This window comes from Cryptomeria japonica, chromosome 1 (assembly GCF_030272615.1).
Source record: "Cryptomeria japonica chromosome 1, Sugi_1.0, whole genome shotgun sequence".
NCBI classification, from domain to species: domain Eukaryota; kingdom Viridiplantae; phylum Streptophyta; class Pinopsida; order Cupressales; family Cupressaceae; genus Cryptomeria; species Cryptomeria japonica.
In genome coordinates this window covers 12,776,952-12,797,272 of record NC_081405.1, presented here as the reverse complement: position 1 = coordinate 12,797,272, position 20,321 = coordinate 12,776,952, and the positions used below count along the sequence as shown (strand labels likewise).

General features: G+C 38.6%; 1 protein-coding gene across 1 annotated transcript in view; it reads left to right on the top strand.

The window, feature by feature from the left end:
• The first annotated feature begins 2,472 nt into the window (after positions 1 to 2,472).
• Positions 2,473 to 20,321, top strand: part of LOC131036653 (zinc finger CCCH domain-containing protein 56) — a 63,376-nt gene continuing 45,527 nt past the window's right edge. The window contains exon 1 of the mRNA XM_057968590.2: positions 2,473 to 3,745. Within this exon, the coding sequence (XP_057824573.1) occupies positions 2,725 to 3,745 (1,021 nt within the window). The 5' untranslated portion in view covers positions 2,473 to 2,724. The remainder of the gene's footprint in view (positions 3,746 to 20,321) is intronic.

Genomic DNA, 20,321 nt, shown 5'->3' with positions numbered 1-20,321 from the left:
CCTTCAAAATACCTCAGGTTCTCCTTGAGACATTGAATCCAATAGGGTGGAACTGTTAGAGTAAATTCGTGGTCCACAACAAGAGAAGACCTTAGAGGGGTATTCATTAGGGTATTGTTTTGGGAGTTAGGATTTGAACTAAATGCAATAGAGCCTCCTAGAATAATACCTAAAGGAAGAGTTTGGGAAGTGAAAGGATCATTAAGGTCTGCTGTCCTAGAGAACATCAAACTGGGTCTACTAGGACTATAGCGATCTGGTGGGATGCTAGGTCCAGAAGTCCTCCTCACTACAACTCTAAAAGTAGTTCGGGTCATAAAGATCATGGACAAGCTCCATAACATTGACAACCTCAAGAATGCACAAGAGAGAGACTCAACACAAACATTGATTGTTTAAGTTTGTGAATTTTTTTTACAAGATTTTCAAATAAATTCCACATAAGAGCACGTTCACGTCAGGTTCATCAAATGTAGAGTAGAAAAATTGAACCATTGTGAATGGCGATCAAACCCCTCGAGGACTCAATTACCTCCTCTCCACTTAGAGAAAACCTTTGGGGTCCTTGGAACTCTAAGTTTACTCACTAATGATATGAATGCATACAAAACTCTTTGATGCTGAAATATTAAAATGTTTTAACTCTGGAAATTGAAAGTGTAGGTTACTAAGTCCGTCTAACAAGCTCTGTGTGCTCTCTATCCAGGATGCATGCGTAGGTCGAGGACAATAGTGTGACTTGCAAGTGTCCTGTATGGACGAAACATAATAGATCATACCAAAAAGTACAAAAACAACTAGACAATTTTTAAGCACTAAATGTATAAAAACAAAGACAAAGACAAAGCTTTAATTGAAATGAACCAATACAAAGACAAAGATGGGAGAGAGGATTTCACAAGAGGTTCAACAAATTAAGCTTCCAACCAGGGCTATTCCACTCTTCTCCAAACGTGTACATAAAATGAGCAAGGATGAAAATGTTGGGGTTGTAATTAAGAGGTTTGCCATAGTCACACCCTTATTTTAGTGTTTCCATTTCCATGGACAACCAAGATAGATGGATTGATAAATGATAATGAAAGAATGATAAAAGAGAATACAATATGGTATCCTAAAATGGAGATGAATAAATAGACAATGAAACGGGTGAGAGAGAAAGAACTCCACTTCAACACCAAAAAGCTGAAGCTTGCTGGAGGAAAGACAAACACAAATCCCTCAAGTGTGTGAAGCTTTGGCAATGGTGATAATGCAATGAAAGAGTGTGACAATGGTGAACAAGATACAAAAAAATTAATTGTGAGAGCACAATAAAGTTGCATAGGTTGTTTTGAGCCAAGAGAGCAATTTGATCGATTAGAAAGCAAAATGAAGGCCCGAAAGGCAAGATAAAGGGCCCAGTGAGGCATCCCAACATTGGTGGGTGCAAAAGGAGGTGTTACACTACCAAAATTAGTAGGTGTAACATCTGAACGACCACCTTCGGTTTAAATATTCATAGGATGAATGCACAATGTTTGAACGTCTCCATGATGCACATGTGTATTAGGATAAAACAATCCACATAGTCGAGAAACCAAACAAAAAGGATGACAAAGAAAGCTTAGCAAGTGGATGAGGTGGAAGCTTAGTCATCATTTTTGATTCAACTTAAAGCAAAGATGCCATGTGATATGAAATTTCATGAGGTGCAATTTACGACATTACAAAGACTATGTAGTTGACAATAGCCTTCAACCATTTTGGAGAACACATTGCCTTTTACAAGTCATGCCAATGTTTCAACTTTAAACTAAACGTTCTTGTATTTATTATTTTTTTAATCTTCTTTTTGCATCATCTTATTCTAAGCTTAGACTCAAAATTAAAAGCAATATGCGAATATTGAACAACAACATATGTCGACAAGGCTACTTCCATGTTGTGAATTATGACTGCACTCATTGGAAATGTATGCAATCAACGAAAGCCCAAGCCCACCCCACCATCAACATTTAGGCTAACATATAATTTACCCTAAAAAACCTTTTCTGTAAGATAAAATCCTGTTTTTCATAATTAATAGATTTACATAAAAAATATTGTATGCATTTTAAGATTGTATTTCAAAATTTAGATAAAAATACTATTTTATATATAAAATATTGTAAATAAAATTAAGACGTCTTCTAGACACTTAATAAATTATACTTTCTAACATATAAATAACCCTTACAAATGATAATCTATAATGTAACTATCTTAGTTGAAATCTCTAGATTACAATGTTTTCATTTTCATTTGAATCTCTTTTGCACGATGATGACTTTTGATACCTATATAATGTAACTAGATTACAATGTTTTCATTTGAATTTCATTTCCATGATGTTGACTTGTGATAGGTAACATATAATAGAGTTAACTAAGTCTATTATATAAGAGAAATTTCCCTAACTTAAAAGGATTTCTTTACAAAAGTGTACAAGAAAGATTATGTGATAAAATCACCCTTTAGAAAATGTAACAAAGCTTAAAAGTTAATGTATGGCAGGAGTAGGAAAAGCAAGGAAGCTCCCAATTATCCATCCAGAACGTGTATTTATTTAAAGGACGGCACGATCTTGCAAGGCCTCTGCAAAAATACAGGACCAGCTCGGTGCAGAGCTTCCGTATAAACATAAGTAAACAGGAAACCCCACACCGCGCACCGTCAAAACAAAACAAAACAAAAGCACCCACCATGGACACGACGGCCGCGGCCGAGCTTGGGGCCGTCAATAACAACTACTGGGCAGTTGCTCCGCAACAAGAACCGGACGACGATGAAGACGAAGATTTTGATGACGGCCGTGTGGAATGGACGACCCCGGATTACAGGCAGGCGAGCAACAGTAACCGCTCCAATGGCGGAGAGCCACCCCTGAAGAAAACGAGAAATGTGTCCGTGACGGCCTTCACACCGCCGCAACAAGGCTTCGATGCTTTCGAGCCTTCAACTGTGGGCGGAGGGGCGTCAGCGAACTCGGAGACGACGGGGCAGGGGGCGAGCTCGGGAACGCCGCCACCGCCAGAAGCTTCGGGCGCCTCTTCTGGTGGTGGCGGCAAGAGCAACAGCAATGGCAGGCCGAGCTTCGGAAAGATGTTCTTTAAGACGAAGTTGTGTTGCAAGTTCAGGGCAGGCACTTGCCCTTATCTCAACAACTGTAACTTTGCCCATGGGATGGAGGAGCTGCGGAAGCCGCCTCCCAACTGGCAAGAAATCGTTGCCCAGCAGGAGGAGTTGAGTCTGCGGGCTGAGCGGTGGAGTGGTGACAGCAGTAATCACCACCATCACCATCGTCAGCAATCCCAGATGGCTACGGTTGTACCGTCGCTTAGCCCGTCTGAAGCCGTTGTCCTCGGTGGCGGCGGCGGAGACGGAAACGGGGGTGGGTCTGGTTCGTCGCACAGGTTTCACAAGACTAGGTTCTGTAAGAAGTATTATACGGAAGATGGTTGCCCATATGGGGATAGCTGTAATTTTCTCCATGATGATCAGGGGAGGTCTAGAGAGAGCGTGGCTATCAGCCTGGGGCCCACCAGTAGCAATGGCGCTGTGAATGAGTTTGTTGTTGCGAATGGTGGGGGAAGTAGCAACGGTGGTGGTGCAAATGGGACGTCTCAGAGGCCCATGTATTGGAAGACCCGGATTTGCAACAAATGGGAGACCACAGGGCATTGCCCCTTTGGTGACAAGTGTCATTTTGCTCACGGTGTTGCAGGTAAGAATGGGTTTAGTTGGATTTTGTGATTGGAATTGGAATGCGTTTGTAGACTGTTGGAAGAGTGAGGATATTGGGTCTTTTTGCTTCCTATTTCATCTTTTTTGGGTGATTTGTTGATAAATGTGATATCTTAGGGTTTTGGGTTTTTGCTTCCATTTTTATGTGTAATTAAATAACAGAACTACAGAATAAACGAAGTCGTTTGACAATCAAATCCGTCATTTCTTAAGAGCAAAATTACATCAGCAAAAATATTTCAGATTAGAAAATGCCACGTCTTTTATTCTTCAATTTTTTGTATATAAAATGCTCAAGTATGCTCAAGTTATTAGAGTCAGCCAATGTTACTTTGCTCTCCTCCCCTGACAATTCCTCTCTTAATGTAATCTTGGGCAACACTCAATTGGAAATTTGAAAGGAAGGAAACCCTACATGTAATGGAATGTCTGCTAGAAAACAGATCATATTTTTGAGCCCTCTTGTAGTTTGTGTTCCTACAAATGCCGCTACCATCACGCTAAGAAAACTGATTTGATATGATATTGATTTCCTCTAGGAGACCACATACAGTCTATAGGACCCCCAAGAGCGTTTTGAACCACATGCAATCTATAATATCCTCATCACAATGCAGTTTGTACGTGCTAAAGTACATAAGTGCAACAGTGAACCAAAGATAGCTCCAAGTAAATGATCAGTTATAAGTTGATCCCGCTTTTTGAATGTGCAATATTCTATTAATAGCTATTAATAGGAAGTCCCTTGTCTTTCTCTTCTCGCCCGCACAAAATCAATGTATTTATGGACAGGTCTTCCTTGCATTTTGTCTATAGGTGTTGCAAGCAAATTTAGAATCCTCTAATGCTTCTGTTGTCATATTTCTGCTTCACTTGGGAAGGGAGTCAATAATTGTGTAAAGACCAGTGTTTGTGAATCATCAAGGAGTGAGATCAGTGTTTGTGAATCATCAAGGAGTGTTTGTTGTCATATGTTACTGCTTGCCTATTTTTGACATTTCTGTCCCCTAGGTTTGACTATCTTTAATTTCTTGATTATTTCTAATTTCTTTAGAAGTATCCAATTTGCTCACATTTGATAATTTTTCATGATTCTGAAACAAAAGTGCATCGAGTTAGAAATTTTAATTCTTTAAGATAGAGACATACCATGCTATTGTGTATAACAAACCTGGGTCCTAATCGCCCCAGTATATAAGGGGCCATTTTTATTTTAATGCTCGCCCTATTTGAACTTCTTTGTTTAAAATTTATATATTGAGAGGAAATTTAGATGTTGAATCACCATTCAAGTTATATACTATAATTAATCGGAAATTTTAGTCTTTAAATTGCAAAAGGAATGGTGCATAAAAAAGATATTGCCATCCACTCTAAAATTTCATTTCCAATATGATAAAAATCTCCTAAGATATTACACTTATTTATAGAGGTTTTGCCAGGATTTCTATAGATATTTCAGCAGCACATTTTGTAAAGTATACCTAATTTGATAGAGCTTGAAGACAATTGAATGAGTTATGTAAGTACATAGTAGAATATTTTTTGACAACAATAAAAAGGATTTTCAACAATTGGATACCAGATTAAGTCACATAACAATAAAAAGGATTTTTAACAATTGGATTCCGAATTGGAAGTTTAGGACCAGCTTATTTTTTAATGGATTTCAAATGTCCTTCCTTAAATTAATTATAAAACCATTTTCACCTATTTTTAGGTGCTCCCCAAAAAGTTCCTTAGAGGCACTAATTTTTTTTGTTGCCCTTTTTCAGTAACATAATTTGTTCGGCATAGAACACATGTATTTAGATCCAAACACGGGTCTCTGCTGTACACTTCTCTCATGCCATTCACTAATTCTATTTTATGAGTAAAAATCTTCAGTGTTGCCATATGTTAATAATTAATAAATTCCTTGAGCAGATGTTATAAATTTTGCTTGTAAGTTTTCTGCAGTTTTTGGAAATCCTATTTTGCAAATGTAGCCTCCCGACGTCTCTGAAGTGTTTTTTTTTTCTTTTACATTTGTGGAATGACATTCCATGGAACCATTTTGGGCTTTATAAAAATGGAATGTAGCCCCATCCATTGGGCAATCCTATAAGTGACAAAGAGTAGGTGTGGTTTATGATTGGAGGGCCGAGCAACAAACATATGTCTAGAATCTAAATTACATTCCTAGACATTGAATGATCCTGTGTCATTGGGTTCCAAAGTCTATTTTAATTAAATCAACATCTCTTAGGCCATTTATGGCATGCAACAAATAACCACTTTTAAGTAACATAAAACATGATTTTTGTAATTCTATCCATTATTTAGTAACTATGGAAACATTGATAATGTTGGTTTGAATTAGTATAGTACCTTACTAGTTCACATTTTAGGTCCTTTTTGTTAGATAGTTCAAATAACCGGAAGACAACTGAGAGTGGAGGGGTGAACCAGTTGACACAGATTACCGGAACCTTAAGCAATTAAATCTTTAATACCGGAACCCAAAAGATCAATACCGGAATGCATAAACCAAATATCGAAATAGCAGATAAACCAATTAAGCATGAACAACAATCAGAGAATAAATACCATCCACATGACACCAAGATTTGTACGTGGAAAACCCAGTAAAGGGGAAAACCACGGTGGGAAGCCTACCCACAGTCAGATAATACTTCTGCAGTAAGTATGTGAATTAGAATTGAGGGGCCTACACTTGCAGGAAGGCCAACAACCTAGAGCACACTGCTCATCACAAAAGGAGTTTCACTGACTACATAGAAATCCAGACTACAATCCGGCAGAAGGAATGAACTGCAAAGATAGCATCTCCTATGCTTGAATACAGTTCTGGTTAAGCTCAATACCGGAGGACTAAATCCTCCTACATAAACCCAACTCGATCACCAATGATCGACCAAAACCTCTGCCTGAATGATTATTACATTATTCGCTCATACACACCCTCACATATCCCATAATGATCTACAATGAGATCTTACATCATATATATACAAACCCTCGATCATAAACAATAAGGTCGACCACCAGACAATGAAACAATTACATAATTACAAAACATGTCGGCCAGAGACCAAACAAACAATATCCAACTCATAAGACATCTCAGAAATACATCGAGAGGTCCAATCCACACGTTACATTAAGCCGGTCCATAACCTAGGTAATATCGGGGCCCAATATAGGTCCATACACGCCAAAGCAATAATCCCATTCAACTAAGTCTTGAACACTATCACCATCAGCATCCTGAATCTTCACTAGAAGCCGCACCAACACCACTAATGCATAACATCAAAGATCTTCATCAAAGCTCCGTCGGTGAAACCCTCGCCGGAACAACAAACCAAGCTTTCTAGCAAATAGGATAGCATCCGATCACCAAATCCAAAACCAACTGACTGAACATGAATCTGAGTAGCATGAATAAGCCAATTTCATAACCCAAACATACTAGAGCATACTGGAGCATAATAATCCAATCCAACCAGAAACCAAACAACCTACCAGGACTAGAAGGATACCGGTAAAGCATCCAAAACAACTAGTGTTGACATCAATGACAACACATCAATGCAACACATAATCAATTCCTCCAAATGGCCAACACTTTTTACACCCCAACCAGAAACCAAACAACCTACTGGGACCAGAAGGATACCGGTAAAGCATCCAAAACAACTAGTGTTGACATCAATGACAACACATCAATGCAACACATAATCAATTCCTCCAAATGGCCAACACTTTTTACACCTTGTTACATAAGTTTACTTAGGGCATTTATAGGACGTTTACTTTTTATGACCCAATTTATAATGTCAAGACATATGTCATAATCTTATGTTGCCCTGTGTCTCACCCTTGCCTATATATACAAAGATTTCTCATTGTAAATCATGTATCATATTGCATACTTGAATGCTTTTATAGAATAGGATTATTCTCTTATGTTGGGGTTCTCTTGTGCTTTCATTGAAGCTAATTGATCTTGGGTGGCTATCTCTATGGACAAATCTTACTTGGTATTAGAATATTCTATTTTGAATCTTACATTCTATTAGAACTTGTGGATTATTTCTTGTTAGTATTCTAAGAGAACTAGGTTGCAAATCTTGGTTGCTTTTGAAAAGTCAAAGTATGATTTTCTTTTGTATTAAATGATAACATACCTATAGAATTAGGAAAAATTTATGGGGGTTCATTTTTGTGGCCTTTTATTGTAAGTTCATTTTTGGAGCTTGATGGAGCAAATTTGGGTACACCATTGAGTCTACAACATTCAAGAAAGTTAGTTTCACCTTTTGTTGCATTTAGTTTGGATACAAGAGGCTAGAACTATGAGGGTTTGAAGTTGGTAGGTGCATGCCAAATCTTGTAGGTACGTGATTCTTTGGAGCATTTTGGGTCTAATTTGACCTTGTCATTCTGTTTAAAAGGTCCAAGAATTTATAAAATGAGAGTCATTTTGTCAAAATTGGATACTTTGCTTCGATTCTTCAGAGAAATTTTGCTCCTTTGACCATACACATCACCTTGCAAACAATATTCTTTGGGTAGACAAGTGTTAGTAGAATCATTTAGGCACTTTTTTAACCATTGGTTATTTATTTTGCCTTTTGTTTTTCTGATTTATTTTGTGAATTATTTGTGCTTGGTATAATGTAGGGTATGGTGGCACAAATATGTGCGTAGGCGTTAGCAAATCGAAATCTCCAATATGCAGTGTATGGTGGAATTTCTGTGGCTAATATTCATGTGGGTTTATTTAATTCACGAGGGGAGCCCAAAGGACTTAGGCCCATGAGGAACTTGTCACACCCCTATGATATTGGATTTGTATGGCTATTCTATAAACTAGGAACCTTGCCATATAGACATGAAGGATTCCCTAGCAGAAGAACCTTTTGATGTGTTTTTCATGCACATGCGAACACAAAATAAAATACCCAAAAGTATCTTATCCTCTCTTGAACAAAGTTACTCAAATGCTGAAGATTAGCTTAAGGATCACTTGAGATAACTCCAAGGTTCTGGTATGTCAGGTCTTGATGTGTGAATAAGCACAGTTGGTTGATGTGATTGCTGGTATCACAAAGGGACACACGTTGAATTGTCTAATGCTTGAATCGCTGGAACTTAGATCATTAGATGTTGCAATCTTGTGATGCTCTTTTGTCCTAAATTAGCTTGAGTTGAAAAAAGAGCAAAAGAAAAGGGTTGAGAAAGTCTATTTAGAATGTAAGAAGATGAGTGAATGATTAGATGGAATCCTAGTGGGCGAGGTCTCACCATCAACTTGAACAATTTGACACAAGCTCAGTGCAATCTTCTAAGGACATTTCAAAGATGTTCAAATCACTATCATCAAACATTGCTCACCATTCAAGTTAATGCATAACAATGGATGCATAACAATTTGAGGTTAGGTTCTGTAGCGTCCTAAAATTGCGACACTTGCAATTTCGACCGCATTTGGGTCTTCACGATGGCGACGCAACACTGAACCTGAATGGAGACCCCGAAACTTGTTCATGACATCAAAAACTGCATTTTTCCAGCACCCTGCCTGATCCTCCTTGCACCCTGCTGTCCCGGGAGGTGGGACCAGAGCGCCCAGCGCCCTGGTCCCTGGCCCTATTTTGGGCCCGGTCTCCTATGGGACTTCGGGTCTTTTTGTTTGCAAATTGGAAAATAACATTTCCTGGTCGGCCTAAGGTTGGAAAAATAAGTCTATCAACCCTAATTGACAAGTATATAAACTACTTTTCCTCTCTCATTTTGGTATGAGGGAAAAAGGCGTGGAAACGATACTCAAACATTCAAGCATTCAAGCATTCCTTCAAGCAATTGATCATTCTAAGTCTCCATTCAAGGCTAAGTGTTGCATTCAAGACAAGGATTCAACCATTGAAGAGGAGATCACATACTACAACATACAACATACAACATACAACAACATCTATACCTTCGCATATAAGGATACAAACATCCTTACAACAAGGTATTAGTACTTGTTTTACATTACATTTACAGCATTTCTCATTTCTTGGTTAATTCCAAAACCGGGGTTTGACCTAAGGGCAAACCCCTAATCCCTAACCCCCCAATCGTCTTCGCTTTTCTGTGTGTAGGTTGTAGGTACGCGGCTGAAATTGAAGATCTGGAATCCTTGTGCAGAGACGAACAGATCCCCCTTCGTTTCGCGGATTTTTCGGAGGACCGTGTGCACGCCGGGCGCCATCGTCCCGTCAACTTTTGCTCAAATTTGCAGGACAGCGCCGTCTCGACATTTTACTGCTAATTCCAGGTCCGCAGCTTCATATCATATCCCTATCTCTGTTTATAAGCGAATATTTCCCACTTTACATGCATTCCTAGTTCAATCTTTCTATCTACATTCTTTACAAGAGAGGGTATCCTTGCTATCACAACCCTTGAAACTCATATAGAATCCAATCTTGCATTGCGTGGGATTGGATCTTGTGGGTTTCAACCCCTCTTTTGAATGTAAAGTCTCTCCTAAGTGAAAACCATCAACCCTAGTGACTCTCCCTTCTCTCTCCTTGGAGTTGGGGAGGGGAGAACAACTAGGGTTCGATTTTTCCGCTTTACAGGTTCATATCATTCCAATTGACCACGCAAGGCATACTTACAATCAGCAAGAGGATAGTGGTATGGACTAAACGGATTCCACACAAATGCATTCAACAAATTCTTCCATTCAATCTAAACAACATGAAAACAAATTGAGAAGTAAAGATCACGCAAGTTGTTGAAGTAACAAATCAAATTCATCTTAACTTCAATGAAATCAGTTGTTCTTTACAACAAGATTTGGCAACAATCTTTACCTTTTCCTAATCTAACTTCTATTCTAATCCAGCTATTCTTCTAAAACTAACTATTTGCTATTCACTATTAACCTTTACAAAACGAGGTGCTTGAGCTTTATATTGAGAGCTCATTATAATGAATGGTCAGGATCAAATCTCCATCAACGACCAAGATTTTACAATGAAAACCCTAGTTAGGGTTTGTTACAACAAACTCAATTTGGCCAATAAAATAATTACAACACTTTAGCATAACTAATAGATAATAAGGGTAGGTGCCCCGAAGTTTGTGACTTCATGGGCGAGTCAGGTACATTGAATCAAGATGTGTTGATGTGGAACTCTTTTGATTGATAGAGATAGTGACTGGGATGATGACTAGGAATCCACCTTTTAACTTGTACTTGTAGGCTTGATAGATCATCATGAAGGAATATTTCTTGATACTCAACATTATCCAGCTTCAGCGATGATGATGATGATCTTCTTACTTTGATTAACTCTTCTGAAACTATCCTCTTGAGGGCTTCAATCATGGAGGTGCAAGGTATAGATCTTGTCTTCCTCTTAGTTTTGAAGTATTAATGTTGCCTTGGAATGAATTCTTGATGGCACGAGTGCTTCTCTGCTTTGGAATTCCTTCCTTGTGACTCCTTTCATGTTGTTGGTGTTGTGGATCATGTCTTTGTGTAAGTGAATGCTTCTTGTGTAATCACCCTCTTGTGCTTGTTTATGAAGTTCCCTTGAGGATATCTTCCTTGTATCTTGATCTTGATCTTGAAATTTGATCTTTGAGAGACTTGTTTCTATCCTCCTTCAATGTGATCCCCTTGATTTCTTTCTTCATCTCTTGCGAAACAAACAAATGAGCAACAAGCACACATGATATATATCCTCTACATAACCTCCTAATTTGATATAATTATGTGATTTTATGTGATTTGCAGGTATAATAAGAGTATTTAGAGAGAATTCGCTTTAATGAAGGAGCACTTGAAGTTGTGGTTGCTCTAAGGAAGGGGCACTTGAAGTTCGCTCTCACCTTGATGCACATGAATTCTTGCTCTCACCTTGATGTATATGAAGTTCGTTCTCACCTGGCTGCTCATGAAGTGATCTTTGAATTTGCTCTCATTCATTTTTCTTCATTCATTGGGTTTCAGCATTGATGCAAACATGATGAACTGTCCTTAGGGAAGGCCACTAGAGGAAAGTCGCTCCCCCTGCCCAGTTTATGAAGTTCGCTCGCTTCCCTCAGTTCATGAAGTTACCTTCTATCTTGCCTATTCTCCTTTGATTCATGAAGTTTGCTCCCCTCCTTCAATTTGTGAAGTTCGCTTTGCTTCCTTAGTTCATGAAGTTCGCTCCAGGGGGCTTGAAGATGAAGTTCGCTCCAGGGGGCTTGATTCATGAAGTTCGCTCCCCTCCTTCAATTTGTGAAGTTCGCTTTGCTTCCTCAGTTCATGAAGTTCGCTTGAAGATGAAGTTCGCACTTATGTGTTTGAAGGTGAAGTTCTTATTAACACCAAAATTACTCTTTCCAGACATCAAATCAGCTCAAGGTAGTGGTCTTGTGAGCAATCTTGCAAGTTCGCCTTCAATTAGGGGCTCATTAAATTCGCTCTACTTAGCTCCACATGAAGTTCGCTCCCCTCCTTGTGTTCATGAAGTTCGCTCTCCTCCTTGAGTTCATGAAGTTGGCTCCCCTATTCTCAAACATGAAGTTCGCTCCTCGTGGGCTGGGAGATGAAGTTTGCTACATGAAGTAACCTTCTATCTTGCTTATTCATCTTCTTAGCTCAAAATCACTCCTCTCAAGCGTTAAATCGGTTGAAAGCAATGTTCTCATAAACAATCTTGCAAATTCGCTCCCCTTGGCCCGAACATGAAGTTCGCTCCCCTCTGTCAATTCATGAAGTTCGCTCCCCTCTGTCAATTCATGAAGTTCGCTCCCCTCTGTCCATCCCTGAAGTTCGCTCCCCTCTCTCCATTCATGAAGCTTGCTCTTGTATGCTTCAAGATGAAGTTCGCTCCACAAGAGGTGCACATGAAGTGGTTTGAAACTCAACACTTAGTGTTTACTCGCTCACCTTGATTCACTCCATCCACTCAAACTTGCAGAATAAGGCTCATGGAACAACTTCGCTCTCAACTAAGGGCCCTTGAAGTATCCCCAATCAGCAGTTTCTCACACTCTTCGGTTGAACTCATGACGGACTTAACTTCTCATGTGATCTGGATGCTATGAAGGCTAACAAACTCACTCATTTCACACCTCACACAAGGCTATCCACCTAACTCTTGGCTTCTTGACCTTCTATACCCTTCTAATGCAAAGGCTAATAGCTAAGGACTCAAACGCCATCCTAGAAAGCGGGAAAAAAAGTGGGGGTCCCCATTTGCAATGGGGTGATGTGTGAATACCTCACAACAGAACCCTTGAGAGTCACAAATCCTTTGATCAAAGCTTTCTAGACCCTTGTAACTGGTGGCGATTTTCGACTTAATCTGCCCATGTGGCAAATTCCTATGCTCTCTTATATCTAGTGGTGATTTTTGACAAAGCTACAATTTGTTGGACACTAAACTCCCAATAGTTGTTTCAAACAAAACCATGGTTTTGTAGAGTCATTTCTTGCCTAAAGATAATGGTTTTGACATGTGCGATGATGGTTTTATACTCATTAGATGGTTTTGTGCTCAGGGAGGTATACTCCATCCATGGAGCGTATCCTTTTGTTTGGCATATGATGGTTTTATACATTAGCACTTTCTACTCCAATTCTTACCCTCTCACCATTAGAGTTTTTACTTTTGCATATGATATTTAGATGCTGACATCTTAGGCATATGAGATCCTTTTTTATGAGTTAATGGCTAGTTACTTATGATCATATTGAGTATTTTGTTCTTATTGAAGACTATTGGGGCTATCTCCATCGAAGTAGATTATGAAGTTGCCCCTCCGAAGTGGCATATTATTATCAAGTATTTGTAGAATATTTTCTATTATATTTTTCTATTGTGCAAGTTGTTTCATTACAAGCTCATCTACCATCAAGCTTTTGCTCCATATGTTGACATGGAGAAAACTAGTCATGCCCTTTGCAAGGTTTGTAGTTGTGGAATGGTGTATTTGGGTACTATTTCCAATCTTTCCACTAGGGTTTGAAACTCTCACTCCAACTTTATGTATCATTTTTGTAGGAATAGATTCAACAATAATATGGAAGTATTCATAATCTTGATTGGTGGGTTTTTGTCATGTAGCCTTTCAAATTAATTCAATTTAAGCAATTAATAGCCTGATTTCACATGTTTCTTGGGCTCAGGTAAATTAATAAGAAAACAATAATTTTAATATATATTTATGCCATAGATGGAGTTTAATATCTTAAATTATTTTCAGTACATCTGAATATTAAAATTTAGTAATTGTTTTTCTCCAAATGAGGCATGCTAGAATTGAAAAAAAAACAAATAACCAAGATTTTTCGATGAGAGGAAACTGTAAATGAAATAACACAATAACAGACCTGTGATTCCAAGAGATGTGCAAATGTCAAGATGACAAGATTGCATTAGGAGCTCAAAGAGAAGTTGCAGAAGAATGACTGCATGCATCAATATACATGTATGTCAATATATGCGAAAAGAATGCTAAATACAAGTTAGGTAGTGAGTTTATATAGAACTAAGGAGAGAATGGAGGTGGCAAATCCAACCAATAGGGAGTGACCACCGATATTAAATTAAGCAATTGAAATAGTAAATGCTTTCTCCCTTTTAGGATGATGACACCTCCGCACCTTATCTTGTAGTTATTAATTAATTAAACTTACTTTGTTAACTTAAGCAAACTGAAGAAAAGTCTAGGGAAAAGCTATGCCTAAGCGAAATTAAATATCCCTCTATGAAAATAAAAACCTACACTAACAAGGTGTTGGATTTCTTGAGAGGCTCAATAATGTGGTCAGATGCCAAAAGTAGCAGATTCTATGATGGTTATGACAAAGTTGTAAGAGCAATTTTATTTTGGGTATGCAGTTGTGAATGGGATTTAAAATATAATTTTAATTTTATTTTCATCCCAAGATAGGCATTGTATTTTGGGGGCCAAGTTTGGTATAATTAATACTTTGTTTTTCATTTGGAGTTTTTCCGTTCATCTTCTACAACAAAATATCTTTGTATGAGCTTTTGGCTTTTACATTTTCTTCTTGGTTGAAAATCCGACGAAGGCTGGAGACTCTGGACAAAATCTCATTGGTTTCTTGGAGGTGATTTTATTCAGGAGTTGTATTGGTGCATACATATTTTCAGTTACTTTCAGTATTTTGTGGGTTGTGTGGTCCAGGTTGCAGGTGACGTTTTGGAGAGAAGTTGCTATGGTTTTGGTGTTGTGTGTTGTAGCTTATTTTGTTGTTGTAGAGCAGTTTGCTGTTTTTCATTTTGTTATATTAGATCAGCCAAAGGAGTTGGAGATAGTCTATTTCAGTTTGTAGCAAAATATTGAAGATTTGGTGTGTTTTATGCAATCTTTTCAATTAGTGTTTGTAAGTGTGTTTCCAGATTTTGTTGCTGTTGTAGTATATGCTGTTATTACTGTATATTTACATAAAAAAGTCTGTCTACATCAATAGAGGAAGAGCCAGAAATTTTTGTGCAAAGTTTGTTGAAATAGGGTGCAAGATTGATTAAGAAATTAGCAAGATTTTGTGCGTTTTTCTCAATATTTTCTAAAATGATTTGGGAACCTTTTTGGGATATTACGGTTTGTACTTCAAGTTGGCATTAGGCCAAGAAATAAGAATTTTGGTGGTCCTTGAGAAAAGATTTGGAAAGGTTTAATGCCTTTGTTATAAATTTTCAAAGTATGGACCCAAAAAACCTTAGCAAGAGGTACCAAATGTATTGTTGATTGATAAATAACTTATTTTGGAAATCATTTCCATTCCATGGAAGCTAAGGTTAATGGATTCCTAGGACTTCAGTATGCTTTTTCACCAAAATGTGCCCTAGATCTAAATAGGTTCCTCAATAATTAGAAGAGAAGGAAAGTGAGATATCTCCAACCTATATGATATTAGTGTAATATCCCCAACAATTTTTTTTGATTTTTTTAATAGTTTTACAAGCACACCAATAATCGTTAGGGATAGAATAATGAAATCTAAACCAGCTGAAAGGAACCCTACACCTTTTGATCATCGAGAGCCCAAGTTGGGAGGGTGAGAGCATACGGTGGCAAGGGATCGTTAGATGCAAACTTCTGAAAATGCTTAATACTATCGGCAAGCCAACCCCTTCCACATTCCAGCGGGTAAAACAAGGAAACTTGGTGGTAAACCAGCCAAGTAAACAAGAACACACTCAGCACAAATCACTCTACCGCGATATTTCAGTGGGAGGACTTATTACTAAACAAACTCAACTCGACTGCTTATGCAGCGGGAGGACAGTATTACAGAGCCAAATGTAGGCGGCAAGCCAGCGTCTTCCACTTTTCAGCGGGGGTTTGCTTTACAATCTAGAAATGGCTATTAGTACTACTATCCAGCCTTGCAATAAAGAGATACAATGCATAGAATAGAGAGATTATATTGTCCAATACTATTGAATACTTCCAAGCTTAACACACTTAGCAAACTCAAACATACCCATAGAGAAATAACACACCGTTGATCACTAAACTGAAAAAGCAATCTGTAGTATGCATAACATGCAAAAAACAACCACTACCAAAATCACTGTTATGCTCATAACTCGCCTAAAACTTCATTGAATGACATTAGAAAAGAAGCAAATGAAAGCCAAGACTGAGGTGATGCAACAAAAACCTCAAACTTGTACCACAAACACCACCAACAATCGGCAGACAAACCGAGGTAGCCAAGGAATGGTACGGCCAACAGCAGAAAATCAATTTGCAACCAAAAATCAGATTGAACACCAAAACACACGCCAAAACAGGAGAATGGTCGTCTCTCTGATACGCTGCCAACAAGCCAATACCCAAAATGATGGGTCGCATAGGCAGGGAGATACGATCAAATCTTCACTTCAGCCACACCAAACCAACAACACTGGAAAACCATTCCACACACTGAAAATCTGAAAATGCACACTGACTGAAAACTTCACCAACGATCCACCACTCAGGTAGGTACTATGTCTCAAATACGAAATTGGCAAAACTAGGGAGCCAAAACTCCGAAGCTCAAGTTCACCCACCATTCCGGCAGCATAACAATATGATTTCTTCAAGATAATCAAATGAGGAACCCATCCCTTGTATTTATAGATTTCTCGATTTGAAATTCAAATGCAAATGGCTCCCAAACTCATTTGAAATTCACTTCATTTCATTTCATGCCCCCCTCCAAGTATGGCGTTTACCCTCCAATCTCTCTAGTCGCACTTTTCCCAAGGAAATTGCCATGATATAACATTAACATTACAAGGCATAAAACACATTCATTTTTGATGCCATCAACTTAGGGAAATAAAAATTTGACTTAGGATAAATAATATAATATTCTCCTTCCTAAGTCATTCCTCCAAAATAATTAGTGAAATAATTAAATATTAAACTGTAGAATAAAGTGATAATCTTTAATTAATCAATTATAAATCGCCCACTGATCACTGCCAAATCAACCATATGAATTGGAGTGCAGAAAATACTAATTCTGGACTCGATTGGAGCTCTGCTCAAGATTGCCACAAATAGCTCTCCCTGGATTGATACTTACTAAAAATAGTAAGTCATGAAAACATCTTCGAAAGACATGCTCGTAGAACCCTGTGAGAGAGCTCGAAAAACCTAGAAAAACCTCAAAATCCTGTCAGTTGCCACCAACTTACTAAAAATAAGTTCAGAAATCACTTCGGAACAAAATGCATATTTTACCACTGTGAAGCTCTCGAAAAACCCAAAAGGAATCCTTAATCAGAATTGCAGAAGCCCTACTAGAAAAACATCAATTGGATCACACAAAGCTCCACGAAAATAGGAAACCCTAATTCCTCATTCCAATCAGCCTACGGGTCTTTGGAATAGGCCAATGGACCACTGATTATTCCTTACTGAGAAGGGGACATTACAGTCAGCCCTCCACAAGATTGCTTGTCCACAAGCAATCGTAAACCCGGATGCTGTAGAATCTCCTCATTTTCCCAAGTAGCATCCTCAATAGATAAGTTCTTCCATTTAATGAGGTATTCCTTGATCACCCTTCTTCTCAAAGAACGCTCCTTGAAGTCAATGATAGCGTCAGGAATCAAAACCAACTCTTTGTCCTCATCAAGTGGAGGCAACTCTACTGAAGCTATAATATTATGTCCAAGAACCTTCTTAAGTTGAGACACATGAAATACATTATGAATCCTGCTGCTTGCTGGAATTTCCAACTCATACGCCACTTCCCCAATTCTCTTGCTGACTCTGAAAGGCCCGTAGAAGCGTGGCTTCAATTTCTCAACTCCACTCTTCTTGAGAGTAGATTGTCTGTAAGGTTGGAGCCTCAAGTAAACCATGTCACCCACCTCAAAGGTGCGCTCAATCTGCTGTTGATCAGCATACAACTTTTGTTGATTCTGTGCATGTTGGAGATTGTCCCTCAAAGACCTCAAAATATCCCGACTCTATTGCATCATATCCTTCGCTAGGGGTTCTGCTATCACCAAATATCAAATCATCGAAGCTAGGACCTTCATAGCCATATAATGCCATGAATGGTGACATTCTGATGGACATGTGATAGGAGTAGTTGTAACAATATTCCCCTAGGTGCAACCATCTCACCCATGCGTTCTGCTGCTCTGAGACATAGTTTTTGAGCCACTTATTCACAATCTCGGTCTGCCCATCAGTCTATGGATGATAACTTGTGCTTGGAGTAAGCACAGTACCACATAATCTGAAAATCTCCTGCCAAAAGGTATTAAGTAACTTGCTGTCCCTATCACTTACAATGTTCTTCGGCAATCCATGCAATCTGAACACCTCTTGAAAGAACACATCAACAACTTGAGCTGCTGTAAATGAGCTGGTGATGGCAAAAAAGAAAGCAAATTTGGTCAATCTGTCCACCACGACATATATACAATCCTTCCCCATGGCCCGTGGCAACCCTGTGATGAAATCCATGGATATACTTTCCCATTTCTGACTTGGAATGGGCAAAGGTTGTAACAAACCAACCAGTAAAGTATTCTCGTCCTTGTTCTTTTGGCATGTATGACAGATGTAGTTCAAGACATCATTTTTCAATCCTTTCCAAGAAAATCTTTCTCGGATCTGCCTGTATGTCTTGAAATAACTTTGGTGACCAGCAAGAGGAATGTCATGGAAGGTCTGCAAAATCTTCTCCTTGAGCTTAGATTCAGGCACAATGAAGATGCTTCCCTAGTATAAAATCAACTCACCAACCAATTTGTACTTTTCATCATGAAAAGTACCCTCAATGATGCTGGTTGCAAACTGATTTTTGGCATAATCAGCAAGCAACAAGTCCGTCCAATCTGCAGTAAGCTCACACAAAGAGCTCAAGTGGGGTCTTCTAGACAAAGCATTGGCCACTATGTTATTCCTCCCCTTGACATACTCAATGTCAAAGTCATAAGCCTGTAGCTTACTCACCTATTTTTGCTGTCTCTCATTCAAGTCCCTCTAATGCATGAAGTGCTTAAGACTGTTATAATCAGTCATATCAACAAACTTACTCCCCACAAGATACTGCCTAAACTTCGCAAGAGCATGCATTATGGCAAGCATTACTTTGTCATATATGGAATATAACCTTTAAGCTCCTCTCAACTTCCTGCTTTCAAAGGCAATGTGATGCTTGTCTTGCATGAGAACCATACCAACACCTTCTCCCGATGCATCACATTTTAGCTCGAAGGACTTGGTGAAATCTGGTAAAGCCAAAACAGGGCACGAGCTCATAATCTCCTTAAACTGATCAAACACTGCTTGTGCCTTTTTTGACCATTCAAAGGCCCCTTTCCTAGTGAGATCCGTGAGGGGGGCAGCCAATTGAGAGTAACCCTTCACAAACCTGTTGATGTGTATTTTGTACACTACCAAACACAGAATAAAATACCCAGAGGTATCTTATCCTCTCTTGAATAAAGTTTCCGAATGCTGAAGATATCGCAAAAAGGATCAATCGGAGAAACTTCAAGGTTCTGTTATGTAGGTTCTCTACTCGTGGATAAGCTCTTTGCGGTACGATGTGATTTTGCTGGAATCACAAGGGGACTTACACTTGATGACTGAATGTCTGATTCGCTTTGAATATTACTGGAACACAGGATTTCACTAGTCTAGATTTTGAAAAAAAAAGGAAAAGGATGAGGGCGAGGAAAGGATCTAATTCTGACACTAAGAATGTAGGAGCAATGAATGACCTTTGATGAAATTCTAACTAAGTCTTGTTTTGACATACTGGGACCATCTCCATAAGGTTAGTGCGATCTTCGGAGGAAAACTTTATGATGTTCAGACCATTGCTACAGGCATAGACACCATCAGGCTAATGCATGTCAATGAAGAAGCGACAATTGAAGTTAAGCTTAAGTTGAATGATTCCAGTTGACTACACAAGGCAAGTCTGCAATCAACAAACTGCTAGTAGTATGGATATACAAATTTCACCATCAATCAAACACATTTCTTCCACTCATCTAATA